Source organism: Cuculus canorus, chromosome 6, assembly GCF_017976375.1.
Source record: "Cuculus canorus isolate bCucCan1 chromosome 6, bCucCan1.pri, whole genome shotgun sequence".
In the NCBI taxonomy this organism is placed as follows: Eukaryota; Metazoa; Chordata; class Aves; order Cuculiformes; family Cuculidae; genus Cuculus; species Cuculus canorus.
This window is the reverse complement of record NC_071406.1, coordinates 18,614,489-18,641,996: the sequence shown is the minus strand read 5'-3', so window position 1 is coordinate 18,641,996 and position 27,508 is coordinate 18,614,489. Positions and strand designations below refer to the sequence as shown.

General features: G+C 37.0%; 1 protein-coding gene across 2 annotated transcripts; it reads right to left on the bottom strand.

Annotated features, from left to right (window-relative positions):
- Positions 1 to 353: 353 nt before the first annotated feature.
- Positions 354 to 27,508, bottom strand: TANK (TRAF family member associated NFKB activator). Of its 2 annotated transcripts, none has more exons than XM_054069695.1 (9): positions 27,377 to 27,508; positions 26,856 to 26,989; positions 23,028 to 23,174; positions 19,539 to 19,647; positions 18,599 to 18,711; positions 10,667 to 10,743; positions 8,322 to 8,440; positions 6,103 to 6,683; positions 354 to 1,890 (listed from the first exon to the last, which is right to left on the bottom strand). In XM_054069695.1, exons 3-9 carry the CDS (start codon positions 23,124 to 23,126, stop codon positions 1,723 to 1,725), a joined length of 1,266 nt encoding a protein of 421 aa, XP_053925670.1. In that variant the 5' UTR covers positions 23,127 to 23,174; positions 26,856 to 26,989; positions 27,377 to 27,508; the 3' UTR covers positions 354 to 1,722. The 2 variants fall into 2 exon arrangements, with proteins under 2 accessions (XP_053925670.1, XP_053925671.1); XM_054069696.1 differs by lacking the exon at positions 27,377 to 27,508 and adding an exon at positions 27,070 to 27,224.

Genomic DNA, 27,508 nt, shown 5'->3' with positions numbered 1-27,508 from the left:
GGAAAACGCCTCCAGGCGCCGCAGGGCGGGGAACAAATGACTTTATTTTCTTTAAAGGTGATTCGCAGTTTGTTCAGCTCTTAATAACGTGAGCTCCTGAGCCCGAATTTCACGGTTGAGGGGACAAGCGGGCTTTGCGTCGGGCTGGCTGGAGATGTGCGAATCCCCATCTTTTCTCCCAATCCCGGAACTTCTGCCTCTGTCGGGAACCACCCCCAGCCGTTCTCTCCGGGGAGGTACTTCACGCGCCGCCCGGTGAGTCCAGGGGTGAGCGCATCCTCCCCGGCGCTGGCTGCAGGCGAGGGCCGACAGCTGGGAAGAGTAACAAACTCACTCTCCAGGTCATGGTCATGGAGCAGAAAGGCACTGTTCACTGTTGTTTATTACAGTACACTCTGTTGACAACCAGTCACAAACACGAGATGTTTTAAAACAGAAAATAATTGCAGACAAATCCATTTCTGAAAATTATGCAGCTGTCAATTCTTTCAAAAATCGGTCACCTGCAAACAAGTCTTTAAAAAACTGTTGTGCTTTGCTGCTATGAAAATATTAATGCTAATTATCAAACATCAGGACTAAAATCTATATTCGATTCAAATGCAAAAAGCTCCAAGCCACCCTTTATAATTAAATTTAAATTATTTAGTACCACCCCCTCCATGCTTTTTAATTTGATCCAAATAAATCCAGAAAATTGACAAACTTTATCGGAATGCAAATTTTCAACTAAATACAAATGTAAATTGCATTGAGAAAGCCACTAAGCATATTCATGTTAAAAATTAAGTCACTGTGATTTGGGGGATTAGGTTTTTCCCCTTTCCTTTCTAAGCTGCAACAGACTTGAGCAATCCTTCATACCAGACCAGAAGGAAAGGTAAATAATCGTTGGTATTAGTTTTAGGGAAAGTCCAACTTTTTCTCACTCTATCCTTCATACTAATACAACCTTTTCCATGAAAGGATTTTTACTAATTATTAATGCTAGAAAGGTACATGATCAAAATAATTATTTTTTTTATAACAGGTAACAGATATCCATAAAATTGCTACTGTTACATTTTGGCAAAACAGTAATTTATGTGCTGTGTTTGAATACTCTCTCTAGTAAACAATTAATCGGGCAAGTCAACCTTTCATTTATGATACTAGTGAACAAACCTATCCTAATTCTAGCACAACTGGCATTCAGTTACTGTGATGATTTTACAAGAATCTGAATTAAAAGGTTCATTACTGTAAATTAAATTTGGATTTTGTTTAATAAAAATGAAAAATGTGAGCCGACTTATCTTCCTGTTTACGTCAGGGAGAACATAAACATGTCACTGGATATTGAGAAAAAAATCCTAGAATTACACCAGTATCCCCAGACAGATTAAGGCGTTGATCCCGCTCCTCGTAAATATCATGGCTTTAGGCCTATTCAGACAACGATTAATTGCAAGGAGAAAAATAGAAAAAAAAAAACCCCAGTTTTTAACATCATTCTCAAAAATGATATTGCATACCAAGCAACAGTGTGAATTACAGTACTGACTGACTTACAGTTTCATTTTACTTTGTCGAAGGACAATTAAAAATATGCTTATCTGACAAATTCAGTTATGAGTTGTTGTTACAAAAAGCCTTAATTCTTAAATTCTTAGCATATCTAGCGAATAAAAAAAAAATCAAATGTATGCAAAAAAAAACAGTGATCCATTGAATTCTCATACATTAAGACTGTACTTTTAAGTGGGAATACAGATGCCGAAGAAAATCTTCCTTAGATGTTCTAGATGGTGGGAAAACTTCTTGACAGAATTCACATATTCCGCACTGAATCAGTTCAGAGTCTGTATAAGCTTGTGCCAGCAAATCATTGTCTTGAGGTTGCCAAATGAGCTAAAAGAAACAGAAAATGATTATTGCTGTGGTTTACAACATGGTTTACATTATGCTGTGGTTTACACTTACATTAAAAAAATACCTGCCTCTTTAAAACAGCTATCCTTTACACTTTCCTGGCCAGAGAACTAGAGAGCTCTCCGTTAAGGAAAGCAAGGAGGGACTTTGTTTTTTTCAGAGTTCTATAAACATACTTTCCTTGCAAACACTTAGAATGCCTTGATATCTATTCACGATAAATACTTCTACGAGCAAAAGTCCATAATATCAGTCTGATAAATATTAAGGCTTTTCTGTCACTTTGCATTTTCAGTAATGTAGAAGCTATAATCCATAACAGCCATTTAAGAGAAACGAGAAAACACGTTTTTACCTTTGAATAAAATGTTTCTTCTACAGAGTTAATATGAATCATATTTTATTTATATTCTTTTTGACACATAAATAGTTTTACTTACAAAATTACCTCAGCAATGTCATATGGCTTAAGTTACTTATTTGGTCTGACTGCGGTTTAGGGATTCCTTATGCCATGACACCATCAAACTCAAAGGAACCATCTGAATATCTATCCATGCGTTCAGGTAATTCTATGAACTATGTTAAATTTGGCTGTACTGTTCTTGGTCCCTGAGCTAGTTAGTTTAAAGCCAGTAAGTCTGTTTACCAGGCACTGGACTTCAAGGGAATTCAGCTTGATCCATACTTTAAGTCAGAGTACACTAACTATTTAATGTCATACCAACTAGGAATCATAAAGTTTTCAAAGTAAAGTTTCCTTACAGTAGTATTAGCAACACAACACAAAATATACAGTTATGTAATATGGCCAGAATGATTATGTTTTGAGTAAAATGAAAAATAAATGCATATTGCTGTGACTGCAAAGTAGACAGAACAGCAGCAAGCTGGTATGAGCTCTATGTGGGGATGGAACCTAGAAGAGGAGACTGCTCTACAGTTTTTTTTTGGCTCAGTTTTCTTCTCTCTTGCTTCACTCACACGTTGAAAGGCAAGCAAGAATACTTTTGAAAGTAGTTTCTTTAAAAGTTTTAAATTTCTTGCTATCAATCCTTACTCAAGAGTTTTACTTTTCAGTTCTTATTCAGATTTCATTATGCAAAATAGTTGGAATCTATTGTTTGTACCTCCCATGGCAACTGACTGTACAACTAACCTGTCTTTCATAGCGGTTAAATCTTGTTTTTAAACCAGCTAAACTTGGAGTCAAATTTCTGTCCATTCTTTTTAAACAGTGTTTAGCTTATCAGAAAGCAATAGCAGATTTACTGTCTTTCATTATGGTCAGCAATCCATATAATTAAATTGACTCATTAGTAATTAAGTGCAATCACACCACTTTTTTCAGCTCAAAGAGTCTACTTATTGTATGTTGCTGGTGTAAATTGCATACTAAATCTATCTAGACACTGACACACTTAAATATCCTCAGATAAATGTATTTAGAATTACTTGTTTCTAATATCTTATGATGTAAAGCACCATTTAAAAAAAGATAAAATAGTGTTGTAAAAACCCCACAAAGAACATAGTAAGTTTTCTAATCTTGGAAGCACAACAAGGTGAGGTATTCATTCAGCAATCCACTGAGGCAGGCACTTCCATTTCTTTCTTTAAGTGTTAAGTATATGTTTAATATCCTTTCGGAATAGGGATATGTTTAAGCACATGTTAAAAAAAAATCAAATCAAGATTAATAGACTATCAATTTGCTTTTAAAATTATGATCATTCTTAGAAAATTGGTGGAAACAACCTCCTCAAACTGTGAATATTGATAAACACATGCATCTATATGCAAGTCAGTTAAATGTACCACTAATACCCACGTTTATTTTAATCTGCTGCTCTTTTCAGTCACGTTTTTTTAACAAGTTACATCCTAAGAAAACTACCGAGTTTTCACATTTAGTATCCACATAGAAAGAAAGAGCTAAATTTATTACAGCAACTGAGAGCAGTTCCAAGAACTTACTGTTGCCAAATCTACTGCATTTATGGGGTTTTCCATTTTATAAGTTAACATATGTAGTAAATACTTGAAAGTTTTATCTATACTAGGAAAAAAAGATCAGGTGTATAATTCCTCCCTATTGGAACTTCACCAGAGGAAGGGATTATGGAAGCCGTAAGCAGTGTTAGCTACCTCTTAGAAAGGCGGTAAAAATACTAAGAACAAATGTATGCATAAATTTTGCTGAGGTTAATACAGCCTGAAGGGAATGTATGAAAGTAACTTGTAAAAAAATCAGTATTTTAATTTACATACATATTATCTGTGAATCAAATCTTTAGCACAGTTAACAGTCAGGTAGAACTCCAAAGCTGAGTCCAATCCACTGGGACAAACACTTAAAAACATCTTTTGAAAGCAGTAAGGTGATGGATGTTTAAATAAACTGATATGCATAGATGTGTAGTTAATGGATTCCAAAGTAGTAGTGGGTCATTTCAACCAAGCTTCTGGATAACAGATAACATTTTAATCAACGTCCCGTTTGTTCTACAGTGCTACTCTAGATATGACTTAAAATACTGAAAGAGTTCACCCCTGCCTTTCTTTTAGGCAGGTTGTTAGCAGTATTACATTTTCTCCGCTAAGTAGATAATTTACACTTTAAATAATGGCTCCAAATTAATTTCCTTATTTTGCAGAAATACCAATGATCGAACCAAAAGCTTATTCCTACTGAACTGCAATTCTTCTCTTTTTAAGCTGCATACTTCCCTATCAATTTATTATCACATACCAGCTGTTTCACTTGCTGTAATATACAATGCAGGGTGCCATCTATTGAAAAATGAATACACAGACGAACTAGTAAAATAACAAGCTGGAGAGGGAACACAGAAAAAGAGAATAGTAACAAGCAGTGGAGTTAATTCTTTAACAGCTCCACAGGAATACTACCAGTGATAAAATAAATGACTTAATTTGTTTAACTCAGTCACAACTTAAACTGAGGATCCGATGAAAATAAAAACTGATAATTAAGTCAGTATAGGATTGAGATCTCCTACATTACTAATATATATTTTAAATACATTTGAAAAATCAGGCTTATAGTTTAAAATACAATGATGAAGAACAGTAGATGTTCCATGCTTTAAACTTTTTATCCAACCCTGATTTGCAATAGAAAATTAAACTAGATTAGGTACATTTTAGAAGAAAACATCAAAGCTATCACATCCTACAGATGCTTTCCAAATGCTAGCACTGGATGTCACGCAGCGGCCAAATTGAGAGGTAAATCTCTTCTGCTGCATGTAGCTTGTTATTAGCAAGGAACACAAACCCACATCAAGGCAATTAGTAAAATTATGCCAAATCCATCCTCATAGAATTCCTAAATATCACTCTTTGTTTATTCTTGAAAAGTTTCCTCTAACAAGGTATGAGAAATGTAAAAAAATTTGTTTATAAAGGTCCATTATAATTTTGCCAGTGATTTCATTTGAGATGGAATGTTACACAAAAGCAGCAAAGTATTCAGAGATGTGACAGTCAGAACCTGCTGAAATGTTTTTCTGCATTACTGCAACGGGGCCTTGTTTTCTGAAGCTTCCATGGCCTTCAAGTAGCTCTCAATGAAATTCAAGGCCAAAATACCTTCATAAGCCTAAAATAAGGTATTTTAGTGAACTTCCCTTCATTTGAAAAAAAAAATTAAAAAAAAGTAGCTTTTTTCCTTGACTGCTTAAAAGATAAATAAAAAAATTTAAATTTTCTTAGAGGGGATAGGGTGCTCTTTATCCATCAGACTGAGACAAAAAGTATGTAATTTTTCCACAGTGAAGTATTTATCTGCTCAGCTTTTTAATTAGTCCATTTGTCATATTCTCCGTGTACGATAAAAACAATTAAAACAATCACATGCCCTATTCAACTGGGATCAAGGGTAGAAAGAGAGGGGGCAACTTGCGATTAATGACAGCTTTGAAATAGATATGGGAATAATTAATATCTAAACGTACTGAAATTTGTGCAAGCATATTCAGTGCTTATATCTGCTTAAATTCTTGCCCTTTCACTGGAAAAGTGTGCTGTACACATATTTCAGTATCAGAAAGAACTGACAAGAGATGTCTTAAAAAAAGACTGATACCTCACAAAATATATTAATCTTTGCAAAGCTTGTCTGAATCATTACCATTTTTTGAAATATACAGTATTATACAAAGATACCTGATGAGGACCTCTGACGGTTGTCCCAGCAGCTTCTAAAGAATCAAGAATTACTTCAGGTACACCCAGGTTAGTGTGCTTTGGTACAAATGTGAAAACCGCGTTTGCTGTATTTAAACATGTTTTGTCATGGGTCTTTTCTATGGGCATGTTTGCATGATTTGAGGAGTTTGTTTTGTCAACAGTAAAGTTTTGTAAAGCTGAGGTCATGAGATCAACTCCATGAACTTCAAATGAGTTAGGTTCCAATTTACTGAGGTTAACAGCACGGTCTCTGTGCTCCAGGTTAAAATGATGATCTTGAAGCATCTTTTCAGCTATACCAGTACAAGGAACTGTTGTTTTTTCCTGAGTGCTCTGCAAGAAAGCAGAGTCATTGTCTGTAGGTGGAAACTTGACATTAAATTTAGAAAGTGATTCTACAGAGCTGTTGTCCTCATCTTGGCCCACTCCTCTTGGTGTGATAGATGTGATGCATGATGCACCTCTATTTATATCCTTTATAACCCGAGGCTTAAAAAGCTCTTCTGCTTGTTCATCAGTTTTATCAGTGCACTGTATCGGCATGGAAAACTGTATTTCTGTGAAGAAAGAATGAAGAAAACATTACATAGTCCACTGAAGTACGGTTATTAAAAGTGTGGTGTTGGGATATTTTTCCTGAGAAGTTTTTGATATTCCTCCTTGGCTTTTTAACCTTTATTTTTTCTCTTTAAAACCAGTTTGAGGTACAGTTCTCTTTCACAAACATTAGTTCTGACATAAAAACTATAGAGCAGAAATAAACAGAAATAATTCTGTTCTAATAATTCTATCTCTTTGATTTATGGCCATAAACATTTTCATTTTAATGAAAATTATGTTGTCCCATACTCTTAACACATACTTGCATACATTTACTGAAGTGTTCTGGCAGAAATAGAAGCTGGAACCAAATCCATTTCACACAGTGCCAACAACATGCTAGGCACCATGAACACAATTTTAGAAGGTATTCAGGTACTAAGCTCGCATTGGTTTCCAAATTAAGTAAATATTTAAACTGAATAACTATTCGTAAGTGGGACCAGATTTTCCCTTTGTTTTGAGAACTCTCCCTTCATTTTCAGCAATTTATTAACAAAAATGGTAATAATACATGTGGTTACTCCTAAGAGTAACCTGAGAGAATAACTTCAGCACACATTTATTCCACAGCAGCCTTCTGAAATAACTCAGATGCTGCAGTAATGTGGGCCGCAGAAGTAACAGAAATAAAGCAGATTACATATGTATCATGTACAGCTTTTCATGCAGTTGAGTTTGGCACTTATTTAAGGAAAACAAATCCATTCTGAAATAAGTTGCAAAGCACTTATCTCCCAAATTTCCACGCCAAATAATTAAGTTTCGTAGTGTACAATCAAAATATAATAACAGAGTTCAGATATAGCAATTTTAAGGCACAAGGTACACATTATTACTTTGTGTAACAAAACTTCAGTAATGGTATAAGCTAAATTAGAAGGAAGTGCTGAAATCAGCATCTTTTGCTTCAACTGTGTAAGTTCAGCAGATGCTTTTTGAAATCACTCAAGAGTCTGACCCTACTATTAAGAAAAGCTAATAGGGAATACCCACAATAGTTTACATTGTATTTAATGTAAACATTAGCAGAACCGGGCATTCAGGAACTCTTCCGGTTGCAATAAAAATCAAGCCTCTCTTTTTGTTTTCAGGAAGTGTTGGATTAAGCTCTTGTCCCGTATTACAAAACAGTATTCAAAAGTCTGCACAAGGAAGTCTAGAAAATAGGTCCTCTAAATTTCCTCCGTCCAGCAGTTTTCCTCTAACAGATATGGGGCTAGAGACATTTGTAACAGACATCTTTTGAACTGACAGCTAAATTAAAAGCAAGCAAGTGCTGTCATTCACACAGTATGATGGGATATCACATGTAGTAAGTGCCTGCATCTCACTCCAAGGGACAAAACAATTACAAGAGCCACTGATGTGATGACTGTCTTTTATAGCATGTGATTTGGAGCATTCGTCATAGAATGCCAAAACTGGCGGTGCATTTTCTTGGTGAAATACTGAGCACCATGTGAACAGACTTGAAAAAGGCAGATGGTAAACAGTGGAAGTACTTCTATGTATGTGTAATTTACAGTATTTTCAAATATAAAGCAAAGCTTTCAAACAGTTGAATCACAATAAGAGCTTAAGTATGATATTACCAGTTTCAGGTTCTGGCTTTATCCTAAATTTACTCAGTTGGTCTGTTTGTTCTCTGGCTAGCATACATATTCGATGACACTCTTCTTTCATGTCCTGGAAAATAGTCTCCAGATTCTCCCTGGAAGATCAAAATTGTAAATAAGAGACTCAACTAATTTAGCTTATTGTGACCTTTATTTTAGTCACACCCACAAACCAGGGAAAAGCAATACTATAAGCTACTCTTCTTGGATACCTTGTTCTTCAACATATGCACACATATTTTTTTTTCTCCTCAGTAAAAGCAAGCAGGAAAGGGAGAATAAAATGTTGTCAAAGAGCTGTTTAGTCATATCATACACACATACATTTAAGCTTAGAGCCTGATCCTGCAAGGATACCCCCTGCCCCCCAGATGCAGTCTTTAAATTTCTTTCAGTTCCCTCAGGTATTTTGTGGAACAGCTTATCTTTCACAAGGGTACTGCTTCCATGTTATTCCAGGGAAAATAAGATGCTGCTGCCATGCAAATCAATTTTTTTTCCACTGTTTTCTGTGTACTTCAGACTTTGCAGGAGAAGGAACACAAAAGAATTTGTTACTGCTCCTTCCCTCTCTGTCTACTTGACATTTTGGGGAGAGGCTTGTGAACTCATCCCTTCTCTGTTTCATACAATATCACATGGTTTTTCCTTTTATTCGAGGGACTTTTTTAATTATATATTTTCCAGAGTATCATATGGACATCTGATATTTAATTATCTGCACTGAGAATGGTAAAAATAGTTCTTGATGCTGGTGTGAATTTTATGTGCCCAAAGGCACTAGGTTACTCAGTTACTGATGTATCCATAAAATTCCACTGTGAAATTTTAATAAACTTGCTGAGTAATTTATATTTCCAATAGCACGGGTTTTATAAAATGATGTCCAGAGATGAAAAGTGAAGTTGGTGAGAATTGAATGAAATTTGTGTTTTCATTTGCATATCTGTAACAAAGGAGCTCAAAAGAGATTTTTCTTTAACCCAAGGAATTTTTTTTCCTTTTTATTGTTTATTCATATGGCAATTGGGACTGTCATGAGCTGTGTTTCTAGTTCTGCTGTACTTACCTTTTTGAAGACATGTTATTTGTATATAATTTGAAGAAAAAATCTACAGGAGTTGAAGTTGCTACTGTTAACACATTACGATGATTTTTCAGGTGTTTTGATAAATAAGAAATTAAAAAAAGACCCTTAACACAAGTTTCTATTTGGAGCTTTAAAAAATACATATTATTAGATGATAAACTATACATATCATAATCTAGATATTAGATGAATCAATTGCTAGATATTTGTGATACTATAATCTTACTAGTGTAAGTTTACCAGTAATCTTACCAGTCACATACCTCTTTCCAAGAAAACAGTAAAGTAAGGCAGCTATTTGAGAGGAGGGAGACAGAAGACAGGTACAGGTGTTTCATTTTTAGATATAAATCAGGTAAGGAAAAAAAAAAAAGCCTTTATGAAATCACAGTCTTATTTCCTCTTTTTCCTGTCACAAAGCAATAGTGAGTCAGTCTAAAGATCCACGTAGTTCACCTAGCCTAGGTCTGAGAGTAGCCAGAAGCAGACGCCTAGGCAAGGGTAAAAAAGACAGCAGGAGTTTATACTTCTCCTTAATGCTCTCCTAGCCTCACCTTAGAGAATCTTCTACTTGACCTCAGAAGACTTGTTAAAAGCAGCATTACTGCCTATCCTCTGAAAAATGCAAACCCAAGACTTTGGTCAATATTTTTGCTAAAACACTGGCAGAAAAGGGAATACTTGCTTAGGAAATACACTGGTTTTGGCCCCTTCATCTTAGCAAGGGCTGTCTGACTTCAGCTTACAGATAAACCTGTTTTCAAGCTCTCATTTGGGATGGATCGAGCCAAGACTTATTTCTTCAGGCTGACTATCAGACCTCCTCCTGGCAGCGCAGCAGGCTCCTCTGCTGTGCTGCCATCAGTTAATCCATTACGGTTGTACATTCCTATCTGAAGAGAGTTAATGCAACAGAGTTAATGCTTACCCCAAACCCTTCATTAACATCCACTGCTGTTTCCCACAGAGTTTAACCTCCTGCTGAACCGAGCAGCTATTTTTATTACTCCCAACTTACTCTACATACTTGCAAAGCCCCAGCTATGACTCCACAGAGTTGATGCTTTTGTTACCTTCCCACTGTGGCTCTTTGACCTCTGCTGCTCCTGTTCCTTCCACCTCCATTCATTTTTTTAAGGTACTGTGTAGACAGCTGGACTTATTTAATAGCAGAAAAGACAATTAAAAGCAAATTTAAAAACACTACTAAAAATATTTAAAAAGTATTTACCTTTCAGGTATAGGTGAAACACCAGCAATCCCTAGACACAATTCAGGCTTATATGGAACAGCTTTCTTACTTTTCACCTTGAAGTAAAATATGAAAATATTGATCACAGGTTAGCATATTCATTTTGCTATTCACCCTGATATGAATAAAAATGTCATGGGATCCTTCATGTAGTCCTTCTAGAAGCTCTCAAAACATTCCCAAAATGACAATACCAGTTTTTCACTGTTTTGTATGAAATTCCTGGTTTTAGATTAACTTAGTAACTCAGTGGGGTATTCCTCTGCACATATTCCCTTGAAAGGAAACTGGTTCTAAGAATATTGTTTGACTGTAATTCTAGTTCAATCACGTATAAGGTAAGATCATGTGTTGTGTATAAGCTTATTAGTGAAGTGTCCAGCTATTTTAGCTCTTAAAAATCAATTTATTCACTGAAATTTTCAATGAACACATCACAACCTATTACGTCAAGAGTTCTAGCAGGTTTTTAAATAAGTTATTAACTTTGACTACCACCTTGTGGTTCACTCTAGTATTACAGTTTTAAATCTGCCAGGCATTATGAGTTTTTATAATAACCAGTCATTATGCTCCAGTTCCACTAGATCTACAGTACCAGATGGCCTGGATAGTTCATATGTGCTCCAAATCAGACACAGAACATGATCATATACCTGCCAAATCAGCTGATTTCAACCATACATTGTTTATAATCACAGATCCATAGCCTAGAGGATGGTCTTAACTTGCACCAAAGTGCAACTGCAGTTCCTGCAGACACATTTGAGCGGCCTTATACCTAACAACATGGGTTACAAATGCCTGCCACAGTCAGTAAAACAATGCTTAGGAAGTCCAAGAGCAACAAGTTATGTGTTGCTGTGCTCCTACCCTTCCTACTTTCACTTTAAATGAGCTACCTAAAATACATTTACATGGTTGATTCACACCAGTCACTGTAATCTAGCTATCTCACAAGGACAGAATAACAAAAATATAACCAAAAATAGCGTGGCATGAAATGAAAAAATAAATTCAGTCTTAAAATTTCCAACTGAAAATTATAAAGCAGAAATGCTAATCTGGAGTTTTCACAAATACTAAATAGTTAATGAAATAATGTAAAAATAATTAACATACAGACCAACCAGTATTTAATATTGAATTAATGTATTTAATAGTTTGGTGTGCCCCATGCATTTCATATACTTTGAACAATTTCCTAGTAACTATATAATGCTGAAATTTAAAATCAGTTTCTTAGAATAATTAATTAAAGTATGTATGGAAGAAGTGAAAATTTACAAAAGCTTTTTTATTTCATTTTCCCTGTATCTGGTTTCTTATCTTACCTTCCTTTTATACACTAGCATCTGTATACCCTTTTGTGCCTCATTCAATTCTCTCAATTTGTTTTTCAGACTTCTTAATTCATCATCTTGGTTGGAAATAATAGATATAAGTTTCCTTTCCTTTTGATTGTTTTTGCCCTCAAGTTGCTTCAACTTCATGCTCTCACTTTCTAACTATTCCTAAAAAATAATTTCAGAAATGCTAGTACAATTAATAGAATAGAGGCTTATGGAATATTGCTATTCCGCAGTCTGTAATAAGCTAAATCAATCTTTTCTTACATAAGCAAGGGCTGGTTTTACTTATTATGTTATTAAATTTAAACCACTTCTACTACTACACATAGATGTAACCCATCATAGATGATTACTCAAAACAACTGTATGTTCTGAATTTACAGAAGTCATATTAGTGTTTATATAAAACAAATACACTCTCTTGGTTCACTTACTATATAATTTACATTGACATTTAATGTCCAATATATTGTATGTACTGCATATAAAATAATATTTCATTAACTTCTATCAATCTTAAACATTTTTTAAGAAGGTGATATTCTGCAGCTACTTTAATTTTTGAGTAGACCCAAGAACAGAATCATAGAATCACAGAATATTTCAAGTTGGGAGGGCCCCATAAGGATCATCAAGTCCAACTCCCTGCTTCTCACATGACTACCTGAAACTAAATCATATAAATAAGAGTGTTGTCCAGATACTCCTTGGACTCCGAGAGGCTTGGTGCCATGAACAATTCTTAGGGAGGCTGTTCCAGCGAACCACCATCCTCTCAGTGAAGAACCTTTTCCTAATGTCCAGTCTGAATTTCCCCTGATGCAGCTTCATTCAATTTCCTGATGTCCTATCACTGGGCAACAAAGAGAGATCAGCACCTGCCACTTTGCTGCCCTTCTTGAGGAAGGTGTAAACTGTGATGAGGTCAACCCTCAGCCTTCACCTCTCTAAGCTGAACAAACCTCATTAAGTCTTGCCCTGAGACCTTTCACCATCTTTGTTGTCATCCTGTGGACATACTCTAATAATTTGGCATCCTTCTTATATTGAGGCACCTAAAACCGCACACAATACCCAAGGTGGGGCTGCATCAGTGCACTGTAGAGTGGGACAGTCATCTTCCTCAGCTGGCTCGCTATGCTGTGCTTGATGCACTCAGGAAATGGCTGATCCTTAGGCTGCAAGGGCATGTTGTTGGCTCATGTTCAACTTGCAATCAACCCAGACCCCCCAGATCTCTTCCTGCAGGGCTGCTCTACAGTCTCTCATCCCCCAATTTGTATTTGTAATCAGGATTACATTGCAAATATTGCAGTGCTATAAAGGTTTGTGAAATAAGCAGCAGTGGCTTGCCCCATTTTAGCTATCTATCTGGTAATTCGTGGAATTTTTATGTATGTGGGCTTTTTGGTAAAATGAAGAAGAATCTAATGAACAATTTTTCTAATATGCACAAAGATACTCCTTGGATAATTTTCAACCAACAACCTATAGTTAAAAACTGTGGCTATAAAAACCTTACAGTTGTCAGTTTATGAAATCTATAGAAACACTGATCTTGAACTGTACCAAGTGTTATAAAACCTGTCCTGAAGCCCCATGTCTGTCTCTGAAAGAGAAGTAAGCTCAGAGGGTTAACTCTGCAAGAAGTAATATAAGTGAAATGCAATAAGATAGTCTGTAGACAGGCAGGGCAAGGTGAAGAGGAAGGAAGCAAATAAGCACTTTTCAAGAACATTTATTTTATTTACAAATGGGACCTAAATAGGGTGAGGTTGTGCATTTGGAGATTAGGTAGGTAGCAGCTACTCTATTAGACAACAATAGCCTTGTAGGGAAGGCTCCAGAGTCATTCCGCAGAGACCCTAGGTGGCTGAGCATGGATGGATGTGTGCATATGCAGCTGACACAACAGTTTAGCCTCAAAAAGTTATAGTAGCTGGATTAAAAAAACCACAGAAAAACAGCTTTGAAGGCATTGCTTTTTTTCTTTAGTTTCAATTGTGACTTTAAATAGTAAGCCTATGGTAAGAGCTTCAATGCGACTTCGGACTTGGGTGGTATCTCGGGGATCCAGATTAAGCCTCTTCTGCACAGTGGGTTGAAAACACTGTTTAAAAATGGGATGCTTCTATCCCAGCAAAACTCTCTCACCATCACCTGCAGGTCTTACATATCCCATTCTTTCAGCTTTTGAAATTACAAGGTATTTCTGCTCTAGGTGTTCTGAATTTCTTAATCCTAACCATTCTTCCATGCTTTACACTTCTGGCAGATGGTGTTGGGAATATATGTGTAGTCCTAGGGCAGATCATGAAACACTTTCTGAACTCTTCTATTGTGGAATCTGTATACATCATGATAGATAAGAATCCAGGGAAGCAGATGAAAAGAACCAAAATCAACAAACGGAACTCATACATTATGCTATATAACTGATGCTACAGCAACTAGGTTTCATTTTCTCAAATGACAAAAAAAACCCACTATGAAGAATTACAGTGCTATGGGACACAAAGTTCAAAGCAACTTAGGGAAGTATCTGATGAATGAGAAAAGGCAATCGTATCTAGTTATGTGGGGAAAAACCTTAACTTATGTTAAGAGGAGATGGAGACATGCATAGAAGTATTCTTAACAGATCTGAAAATACTTTGAAGAAACTTATAGCAGGGACAGATGCTGGACAAAATTTTATAACTATATACCTTTTCCATGTTCTTTAAAGACTACAACAAAGTCACAGTAGCTGTATTAAAGGGAACTGCTTTTTACCATTCCAGGAATGGGAAGGCAGTGATACACTATGTTGTAGGTTCACAGACTCCAAGCTACCACAGAGTCATTATTTGGTCACAGAGTTCCCAAACATTCCACAGTGAAGTTCCATTTCTCATTTAAAAAAACAATGGGACATAGCTTCTCCTGTAATTTCCTTTGAAAATTATTTGCTGGAAATCCAAACACCTAGAAAAAAGTATAAGTTCAAACACAACATTTGCTCTTGAAGGAGGATAGTAAAATAACTCACTGAATTTGTGATACAGCATTAATCTGCACACACATTATTTTTCTAGAACTTGAAATAACGTGTGGGCTTTCAAAAGCTTTCAGGTAACTGGGAGCATTGCAGCAATGTTCAGGAGTTCTCTTCCATTTCTCTTACATTCTCCTGCAGAAGTGGGGACAACATTTAAGCAAGTGATGAGCAAAGCCATGTGGGAACCAATATGAGAAAAGCCATGCAACATGTTGCAATGAAGACATATCAGTACATACTGATGTAAATAATTCTTGTGCACCATCAGGATATCACACCAGGAAAAACTATTACACCTCTTGGAATCTTTCAATAAAAAAGCCTTTCACAGGTTGATAGTCTTACAGTACTTCTAGTACTGACTGATTTTGAGTGTCCACAACAATGTGGTAACATTCATAAACTGGCTGAGGTTTACAAAGCTAATGCCATGACAAATAAGTATGTCACACAGGTCATAGCTGTCAGGAGTTTTCAAGGAAAAATACTATTGTCAGCTAGCAGAAAATTATGAAGTACAGCTTTCTTTGCATCAAAGACTGGAAACAAAGTGACACGAGAGGAGCTGATATTGACTGGAACACACAACTCTACAGGACTGCTGAAGTAGCTGCTCTTAGGTATCAATTTAGCGCCATTGTTTTGAGCACAAAGATGACTACCGTACATATGCCATTCCTCTGCTTATGTCCAGCACAAAAAAAGACCTGAACATTTATTACAGGATGAACAGTCTTGTATACCATATGCATAATTCATCGGGCAGCAAGTTAGGTCTCTTTGGTCTCCTGAAGCAGAGGACTGAAAATATCTGATAATCTCGTATATAGTTTGGTACTGACCACCAAGCCAATCCGGTTTGCTCACTTCTTTCAGTGAAGATTAGTGTGAACAACAACAAAACCCCATTTTAGGACACATTGGCAACAGAATTTGACAACAGCAGGTAAAATGTGCAAGTATGGCCACATACTAGAAAAAACAGAAAAATTAACGCCTCCCTCATTTTAAACCTCTGAAATGTAAGCTCTAACCATGCACCTATTACAGTCAATCCAGGATTTCTATTTACTTTATTGGAAGACTGAATATAGTCCATGGAGAAATCCCACTGGATATAGCAAAAACCACTTTCAGTATTGATAAACCCAGGCACCTCCAGTCACAGGGAAGACTCTTGAGTTCCAAGGAAGCAGAGGAAGTAACAGCAACATTTTAACTTACAGACAGGAATCATACTTCATTATCTGGAACTGGACATTTTGTAAACAACAAATTTTTTTTGGGTGAAGTAGAATAAAGCAGTCAATGCAATAGAGGACAATGGCTGTAGACATAATTTATTTGGTTTAGAGCAGAATGTGGATAGAATATGATTAGAAAAATACAGGCTTTCAAATAGAATACTTGAGCTTCCAAATTTGAACATTAGAAAAAGCCAATACTTTACTGAGTTAGAGACAGGACAGATATACTGGATCAGAGACAGGATGGTGGATTTTTGTTCTAACAGATGTAAAAATATGATGTCTATGGAAGAGTACAAGAAAAAAAGTGGCATTCATGATACATCCTTTAATACATTCCCTGACCTTCATAGTAAAAGCTTCCATGTATTCAACTCTCAACAGTTTTCTCTTCCATGAAGTTGTGCAATTTTCCCTTGAAGCAGGAAGTTCCACTGTCTGACCACCTATCACATGAAGAAACAGCTCCTTTTGTTTTTTTTTAATTTCACACCTCTGCTGTGCTGTCTGAACATCTTTGTATCACTCTTGCATGTCAGGGGAAGCTTACTAGGCACACCACCAAACATTAGGGTCCTCCTGCTATTTTTTACCAAAGCTTATAAACCCTATGAAATCAGAAGGATGGTGCAGAAATATCCATGTGCCTCTGCAGTAGCTGGCCTTGGTCCAATCAAATGTTTTTCTCAAGCTCCATGCTTTCAGCACTTGGAGTAAGAGAGATACAACATTCTCAATAAGAGGAACATAAAGTAGGCTTGATCAACCTGACTATGCATGGGTTTAGGCCTCTCCTACTCCTCTCTGAAAAGATCTTATTTGTATAGCACCGTGCCTGGGTTTAAATGCAGACAAACTGTATAGTTGATTCTGCACGAACATTTCTCATGCACTGCCTGTGACCTTCTATATAGATCATGTAATTTCTCAGTGTTTCCCCATGTAAGAAGAACAGACAACACACCTTCCTTTCTCCTACTCATTATATAACTAAGTTACTTAAAACTATTGTCCATTAAGAAACAAGACTATGAAATACTAGAATTAGCTAGGTCTCCATGTGCAACCATAAGACATAATTTGTATCCAACTCAAGACAGAGAAATGTAAAAATATGCAAAGATGTTCAATCAAAGAATTAACCCTTCATCTATGTTGTACTCTATATAAATGCAAAGATTAGGAAAGAAATGACATCTCATGATTACAAATTCTAGCATAGAAAAATGACATAAAGACTTCTTTTAAATAAAAAAGGAGCATATATAAATCTTTGGTAACAGTACATTTAAAATGTTTGCAAAGGCTTCCTCTCAAATGAGATTCCTTCAAAGTAATTAAGCAGGCATCAGTAATCCAATGAAATTATTTTTAAATGAACATTTCTGATAAAAAAATGCATTTCTGTGAATTTAGCATAATAAATTTATTTATAGCTCAGGTTTAGCAAACAAATCCTGAAATGAATTCTTTTTAAATCCAACGCCTGATTTTGCTTAAGGGTCTTTTAACGACCGTTACAAGGTCCCTGCTATGGAGATTCATATTGAAAAATAAGCGATTTTATATTACAAAACAGTTCTCAAAAACCACAGTAGGATGACTTAGGGTAAGAATAATGACAGAGATGCAAAGACAGCACATCTCTGTCACTGTCTTCGCTCAATATGCAAAATTCATTCAAGGTATTTTTCATCTGTTCTGTGCTATTGCTTTACTTTTATTCCTGTCACTCTCAACAGGCTGTAGTGAAAATCTCAGTGTTATTTCAATGAAGAGGGGCAGAAGAGACATCATATTAAAGCTAGCTATTTAAAAAATCCAAAAAAATATTCAGTCTCCAGAGGAATGAATGGATAGTTCACTTTCTAGTCCATCACTTTTTGAGTGCAGATTCTCCATTTCTTGCAAGAATACACAGACCAGTTGCAATATGAAAAACTTTTGTGAGAGAAAGAGAAAATCCCTTCCTGACCACTGGTTTTAAAGGTTAAGAAATAAATAAGCAGGCAAGTTCCTACCTTCTGATCAAAACTACTGTAGGGAGCTCAAAAGCCAAACAGCGGCAGCACTGGGAAGCATCAAACCCAGATGCTTAGCTCACCACAGCAGACCGCAATGGCACAACACTCATGCACTTCAGGTGAGGATTGTATTAGAAGAAGTGTGGTTCAAAGGCACCAGTAAAAATCTTACTTCCCTCTTTAGGTTCTCATAATGTAACCACAGCACAAACACGATCTTATGTTAAATATACTGCAGACAATCATACCTTTAAGAGTTTTTCTCCCTGCTTTGCTATGTTCAGTTCTTCAGAGAGCTGGCTCAAAGATAAGTTGGAGGTTTCTGTGTCTTCATGCATCAGAATGCAGGGATGTGCATTACCTTAAAAAAATAAAGCAGCTGATTGTCACTGCATTTTACCCCAGCCAGGTTCTAAGTACAAGCAAAATTAAAAGAAGTTAGCCTTATATCTTCTTTATCTTCTTTGAGCAAGCCTTCATATTAAACAAGTAATACAAGCCAACTCTGTGCTTAGAGACAATGCCAGACTAAACCAGCAACAAAGAATATACACGTACTCTTAAAAATAAAAGCCAACTACTTTGCTAGTATTTATGAAAACCAGGAGTGTTAGGCTAGTGTGAATAAATATTTAATGAGCATGGCAGATTAACACATGGTTACTTTGACTCTTTTCTCTTATTTGTGTAATACAGTCAAACAGTGGAAAATTATCCATCAATAAGTATTTGATTTGAAAGAGAATGATCTGTTTATAAAGCTTTGGTTATCCAATAAGATTAGCATCACAAGACTCGTCTAACATGAACACAGAACCACAGCACTCACATCTAGAACAACTTATGAGCTAAACTTATAAATAGCTAATTATAAAATTAGTGGGTAACAATTTTGGTTTTAATTCTAGTGAGTGATTTGAGTCCATATTTTCCCAACTTCAGTGTAAGCAAGTTCTACATCTAAAGAAAATCTCACCATTTCTTGAAGAGGATAAAGAGAGACCTCAGAAGTGTCGCATTTTATAAATAGATTTTGAAACTGCACATTTGTGTTAACTCTCACGTTCACAGAGAAGTATGATACTGCTTTGAGAGATGTAGATTGTAAAAACTAAAGCAACAAAGTCAGAACTATTCATCAGTGCAACACAGCATAAAAAGAAATAATGTGCAAACTGGCGTACATACCTCTATTAGCATTCAGAGCAGCTAACTGTGATTTCAGTTTTGCAATAATGCTTTTTTGAAGCTTTATCTGCTTCTGCTGTTCACGTATTTGCTGCATGTAGTTTTCTGTCTGCAAATATAATTTAATTAGCATTAATCTTATTCTGTTTTGACTGGAGGTCTTCTATTTGGCATATAAAAAGCATTCTGACTTTTAAAGATAATTGTAGTTGTGGATCTCTGTGAAAACCTAACTACAGTCACCTTTGGCAAGTCCATATTTTTGAGACTGCACTGATTAGAAAAGGTATTACAGGAAATAAATCCTGATTTTCAGTAACTGTTTCAGCTGTGGCAGTTGTAAAAGACAGGATAACTTTTAAGTTACGATTCTTCATTCATTGCCAAAGAACACATGAGGTTTAAAGTTAGACTTTTTGTATTCTTCAGAATACTGATCAGTTATTTCCTTTCCCCATATTTTCTAACAAATAAATTATATAAAAATAGGCTTTTAAAAAATTAGATTTTAAATGGAAAACAACAACACCACTTATTCCATACAACAGATATTTTGTTAATAACTTTAACTGCCTATGGAACAGAGTTTTGCCTGTTCGCTTTTGAATGTAGTAGACTTGTTTTTCTAACCTAGAAAACAGCGGGGGAAAGCAAGCAAGCATTCTTAATTCTTCACAAAGCTATACTGCATTTGATGCTATGAACAGGCCATTTAGAGTCTAATAAGACTGCTCACATTTCACTGAAGTGTATAAATATTGTTAAGAGAGCCAGATCATTGAGCAAACGGTCAGGTGGCAGGAAGATGCTAATATTCAAACCCTATTATTTCATTAGCGCATGCCTAATAGTGCCGTTACACTAGTGCTAAATGCAGGTAAGAAAACTTGTTAAGTCCCAGCAAAGAATCATAAAGGAATGCACTCAATTTTTCTAAAATTAAGAATATGTCTACTACTGAACAGGTCATGACCTGGGACAAGACTCAGCATTGTTTTCACCTCTATTCATAGTTTACCCATACTGCTACCTAATTATCAAATCTCAGTCACGTTTAAATTCCACACCTCTCTACTGGCCAATGTGTTTGTCTGTCAAGCAGGCAGGAAAATTTATTTTAAAAGGCCAGGTAGTAGTTGTACTGTGAGAGTTTATTTAAAAAAAAAAGAAGTGATCAAAGAGCAGTACACTCCAGCAGCTATAAGAGACCTCATGAAGCAGAAAAATCACTGAGAACCAAATTGAAAATGTACAACAGCAATGTCTTGTCAACACTTCTGTACAGAGCACAGACATGACAGCTAAAACAGACAGAAGAGAAGATGCTTTTGACAGCCAGTGTGCACAAATTATTCCTTGAGTCAGATGGCAGCAACAAGTTACCAACTAGAAGATCTGCATGACAACCAACCATCCATCTGTATCAAACACCATCTGGCCGAGATGACTCTGGCTTCTGTGTGCTTGACATGGCTCCCAGCTCTAGAGACTGGCAAAACAAGTGGCCTATTGGTAACTTAAGTAGTAAACTGTTAACAACAGAATGGTGGACAATCCAACAATGTGTGAAGGCCACACAAAGAACAGAGGAAGTTGCTAGAGTAAAGCATTTTACAGAGGTCATTAAAAAGCAGGAGCTTGGTTAAAAAAAAGGGAAAACAAAAAAACCCCAACTAATTACAATATCAACTCTTCTTAAAAAAATACTTTTGTTCTTTTGAAGTCATGAAATCCACCTGCTGAAAGTTTGATTAGGACAGAGATTTGAACTGGTAGTAATCCTTTATCAAAGGCTTTAGTTTTTAATTTCTGAACCAAAGAAAGTGCGGAGAGGAATCTTGCAAGCATTTAGTTCACTCAACACTGATCTCGCACTTCACTGGTTTTCTTCCACAGACTTTAGAAGACCTCTCTGACCTTGTACCCGGTGTCTTGTTTCTTGGGCATAAGTTTCTTTCATGTACTGTTAGATGATCCAGGAGTATTAACTTAACTGGCTTTCATCAAATAATTAATTGTTCATCATGAGAGACAAGACTTAAAAGATTTCCACTCTAAAATATATTGCCTTTTGTTAACTGAGTTGCAATTTCAGCACAAAGTATACTTTCCCAAGTGACAGGGGACAGGACTAGAGGGAATGGCCTGAAGCTCCGTCAGGGGAGGTTCAGGTTGGATATCAGAAAAAAATTCTTCACAGTAAGAGTCATTGGGTACTGGAACAGGCTGCCCAGGGAGGTGGTCGAGTCGCCTTCCCTGGAGGTGTTTAAGGAACGGGTGGATGAAGTACTTAGGGACATGGTTTAGGGAGTGTTAGGAACGGTTGGACTCGATGATCCAATGGGTCCTTTCCAACCTTGTGTGATTCTGTGATTCTGTGATTCTGTGACACACTACTTGTGTTTGTTAAGTACAGAAAGCGCTACAGATTTGCACCAGCACAACTGCAACAGACTGTGAATGGAGATAGACTGCACTATGGACGACTGCACATGTGACTGACTTGCTACCTGCTCTGCAGCACCTTGTCTACTTACCTTGCCATACAAGGCCACGGCAAGATTGTGCCCAGATATCAGAGTATTCTGTAGTAGACCCTTCTGTACTACCAGTTCTACTACTGCTTCCATAACTTGACTCCGAGTGTGGTTCATCTGCCCCTGAACAAAGGCCCAGCCTACCAGTTCTATGGAAGTATCAGGAAGTACTGTAACATGAAAAACATTCAAGCCTTCCTATAACAGAAGTTTCACTGCTGGGAAGAATATGCACAATACAATCAGTATTACAAAGCCCAAGACTGGTAGCTTTGCAATGTGCTGGCATATGTGATGAGAAGTCCTACAAGAGTTTTGGTTGAAGTTAAGTTTTCTACAGCAGACTAAGTAAAAGTTCAAAGGTGCTCCTTACTGGTCAGAATGCCTCCAGAATCTTTCTTTTACTTCTTAATTAAACAATTAATTGTACAAGATTATTATTTCTTAAAAATTGGTACTTAGTCTTCACGGTAAATTTGCTGTAAATGTTTGAACACACAAATCATTCCTAATGTCTTGCACAGTGCTTACCATATTAGAGCCTATGAACTTTAAATTAAGTAAACTAGTAATTCATATAGCGTATCTTCCTATTAACACAAAAATGATTTAAACTATTTACATGAATAATTTAAAAAGCAATTTTTTCATAAAGCAAATTTAATTTCAAAAAGTACTTCATTAAAGCTAGGTAAATTTTATGTACATCTTTGCTGTTTACATGAAAAGACTTCCACTTATCCTCCAAAACAGACAACAGTTTTCTCACTTTTAAAACTACAAAAAAATTAAAGGTCCAAAACCTGAAAACCACCTACTACATTCGCAGCCTAATGAACTACTTTTCAGTGTACTGGCCTCATTTCATGACGGTGAAACTGAAATCTGCATGTACCACAAAACTCCATGGTTAGGATGGCTTTAAAAGTACAATTTAGAACCCAGCACATACTTTTTGCTGTAGTTCTTTCACAGCATGGTCCCTATCCATGCATGCTTGTCGATATGCTTCATAAGCTCTGTTAAGCTGCTCTCCAATGTTTTTGTCCATACTTTCAAATGCTGTTTCATCACTGAAAAGATGGTCAAGTTAACAGACCTGCAAAGTAATCAGAAAGGAAAACAGAAAATGGTATGAAAGAGAGGTATATAACTAAAAAGTAATATTATAGCATATATTGTATTAATAACAAATTCAAGTAGTATGTGAGGTACGTTTGAACATTAATTCATATTATAGCTTGGACTATAGCTCTGCTTACCTCAACAATTAATTTTATGTCCAGAGATAGGTTTAAATAAAAGCAGGTTAACTCTGAATCAAATTCTGGATGCACAGAATGTGTAAATGTGTGTGTAGTTACAGTATTTGAGGACTGGGACTTACAACTGGTGCAAGATCACCAGATTTTATGACATTTCCAACAGTTTAATGTTTACTGAATTGTGAGATTATAGGTAGCATTAAAAAACAAAACTCAACTTTTGGCATTAAGCAATGAAAATATAAAACCTCAAGAACATTAGGTCATGTTCTATGTCATATTTGAAAATGGCAACACAATCAAGACTACAAGGTGAATTAGAACATCTTTTATCTAAAAATCAGTTATACCCGCTGGTAAGAATTAGCAAGACTCAGAACTTTTCATGCGATTTATGAACTCTTTAAACTTTGTGAACAATTTTAATAACAATTCCTGAAACTACAGCTCATGAACTTTAACATGTAAGACTACAACACTCTGGGTTGTCACAGACTTCAATTTCAAGATAAAGTGAACTTTGTAAACACAAGTCATTTGCTTCTATAGTAGTATATGACATGAATTTTAAGATAAAAAGATATCATAAGAACATTAGAGGATAGGTTAGTGAAGTCTCAACCCCATCCCCCCTCAAATACCAGCATTAAAAAAAAAATAAATATCAGTAATTCACATCTCCTCTCCTGATATTTAAAGCATGGTTACCTCATAGTACACAGTATGGAGAGCCACTATAATCTCTCACTATCTTCTAGGATTATCCATAAACCTCAGACACTATTAAGTAGAGTGCTGCACTCGGATGAGGATAAGCCAAGCAAGAAGGATATGAGGATAACTTGTCTTGGATACTGGTCAAAATTCTAAGGATTGCAGCTTGAAGGTTTTGTTGATGTTTCCTTGTTCTTCCATATCATAGAGCCTGAATACAGAAATGTGGTTTGACTTTCCTAAAAAGTGCAACAGACTGCTGTATGGATGTCACACTTTTTGTCCTTTTAGTCACACCTTTTTTAATGATGTGTATGTATTGCAAAAGCAAATGTATCTCAGCTACAGCACGACTGTACTTTATTAGCAGCAAAATTAATTCCTTAACAGCTTGGAATCATATTTGTGTAAAACTCCTATACTGTTTCATATGAAAGGTGTTTGGTCTTGGTTTGGTTTTTTTTTTTTTTCTTTCCTAAACACTAGTTAATAAACTCAGGTCCATGCATACTGTCTCAAAACACTGTTAGTAGTACAGGACACTTCATCAACTCTTCTCCTCCCCCAAAGAGTATCCCCTCTATTAGAATAATATTCATTCTAATAGCTGGGGCACTTCTTTAAATAAATGGGCAGGCTATTTTTCAGTTTCAAATTAAAGACTGTTTTCTGTAGTTCAATGAATAAAATCAGATATTACAGCTGACTGCAGGGCTGGGTACTAAACTACAGAAGGGCATTGTTACTGCTGAAAATGACTGCAAGTGTGCTCTCACATTCTTAAAAAACTCACAGTTTGCACAGATGTTGATTTTGTACTTTTCTTGAATTCTCCGGAGACACTTGTAACAAATTACCTAGTAAATTCCAGTGCCCTGGACTTAAAAAGGCAACTTCCAAAAATGAGTGTGATGGGATTCAAAAGACTATGTTCAGCTTCTGATAGAGGGAATGGGGTTCAGCTCCATATGACACACAGTTCATAGAAAATCAAGGCATTAATTTCATTCATGCAAGTTCAAATCTCAATTTGAAAAATAATATTTAAAATTTATACCGAACTTCCAGCCTTCTACTTACTGATTGATTGAGACTGGGAGTATTAACAAAGAGTTCTGCTCTTATCTGGACTGTTTGTAACAAAAATAATTGATCCATCAAGCAGAATTTAACACTGCACCTGAAGTATTAATTGTAGCTCCCTAAAATCCATACTCCATGCAGTAAGAAAGAGGCAACAGTTATCACTAGTTACACTTTAAGATGGAACTGTAACTAGAAGAATTGGTCTTATATTCCCCCATACCCATGACACTAATTTTTGCTTCTACCTCATCCTTCCTTTTCTTCCAGCACAAACAGCCTTACTATAAGCCATATCAGCAAACCAATTCAGCTTAAGACTAAATGCCAGAAGTATTTTTGCTATGTTCCTTTTGATGCAGATCAGCTGCACAGACCACTTGAAATGGCATGATAACAGAAGGAACCCAGCACAGGAGTAGAAGACATCAAGAAAAGGAAACAGAACTCCTTTGTTCAATGTCAGCATTGGCTCAGGAACTGTACTATGAAGTCATGGTTATGTAACAGTGATGGCAAGTCTGCACTGCCACAGGAAAGGATACTCTGGCTGGAATCTCTGGCCATCAATTTTTGTCACTTTCTTGTACTAGTGTCAGCATTTCTATGCCACACGGTTGAGTGTGCCAAAGTACCTTTCTACTTCCTAAAAATAGCAACAACAAACTCACTAAAAAACAACCCCCAAATTTAAATGGGAGCTGGCTCACTGCAAAGCTGCTGGAGCACTACTACCAACACCAGGAGGTAGTGGGAACATGAGACTAGCCGTGGGCAGGACTGCAGCAGTCTAGATTTAGATTGGATTAAACTACTCGGTAGTCACACCCCAATCTGCCTACTGCTGGAATAAGCAACTGCTTCTTATGCTATCTATCTCATATCCAGAACTCCTTGCAGTTAGAAAAACTGGCTCCTTTTTCTGCTTCTCCTCCATAAGCATCAATATTTATCAGGGAATTTGCCAAATGTTCTTTGTCATTTATTCTTGTCCCTATATCACTTCAAGAGTTAAAAAAACCCCATAAACAACCCTAAAACAAAATGTCCTCAACCCCCAAACACATATCCTCACAGTTTTCATTTGGCTTAATTATGCTGTATCCATATAGCAATGGGAACATATTCAGCCCAATGCTGACAACCCTGATCTTTAGTGACATTACAGATCCTAAAGACCTTCACAACAATGAAAAGCAATGTGCAGCCAGAACAGATGCAGCAATACAAAATGCTGCATTTATTCTAACAGGCAGAATTAGAGAAAGATTAGCTCCAGAGTCTGTCTGATGAGGGGGTCCTGCAGATGTGCATACCTGGGAGTGTTGTGTTGCCGGAGCTCTGGCAAACTTGAACATGAGAAAACAACTGGGTGTAACAAATGTTGCAAGACAAACTTTTAAGTAAACAAACCCAAGGAAACCTGTAGGTTCACTTAAAATACTTGGTTCAAATGAGAAACATTTTGGTGATATAGGTAGGGGGAAAAAAGCAGTAATATGAATTTTCTAGGAGTCTAATGCAAAAAAAAGCTCAGACACAAAGCTTAGCAACATACTGCGGTGTACATCCTCAAATCCCAGCTCCACAGATCACTATAGGCATATTTTGAGTTTTCATAGTGCCCCAGTAAACACCTTAAATGCTGAAAAAAAAGAAAAAAAAAGTTTTAGGCAATCCTGTGTGTATGCGCATTTGTTCATGATACACGTGCCTACCTCTCTCAGGGTCATATGAGAACACAGATGCCATCCAGAAGCCAATACTTCTCTACGTATTTCTGCTTTCAAAGTAACCCCTCCAAAGGAAATGCTCTGTAAGTTACACTGCCATCATCTTGGGAACGGGAAACCTGTTGAGGAAATCGTTTATAAGAGATCGAGAGCTCACTGCGCTTTCGGTTTTTCTTTCGTCTAAGGAACAAATTCCTACTTTTTCCGACTGCGAGCCCAGTCGGGAGCCCCGCGGGAGCCCCCAGCGCCACAACGGCCCCGCCCGCGCGGCCCGCTCCGCTCCGCGGCGATCGCCACCGGCCCCGCCTGCCGCAGGCCCCGCGCGCAAACTCCGCGCCTGCCCTGCCCCCGGAGCGGAACGGGCGCCCCTCGAAGCGGACGGCGGAAGCGCGGCGGGGCGGGGGTGGTCGGGCAGGCAGGCGGCCCGCGCCGCTCCGCCCCATGCCGAGCGCCCGCCGCGCCCCACGGAAGGGAGCGGAGCGGCTCCAAAAGCGATCCGCACTTACGAGCGCCCGACGGAGCCCGCGGCCGCCGCCGCCGCCGCAGCGCGCCCGAGCGCCCTGACCCAGGAACCAGAAGGGACTTCCTGCCGGGCCTCTCCCCGCCCCGTGGCGGCGCGCCGCGGCGGCGCCCGCTGT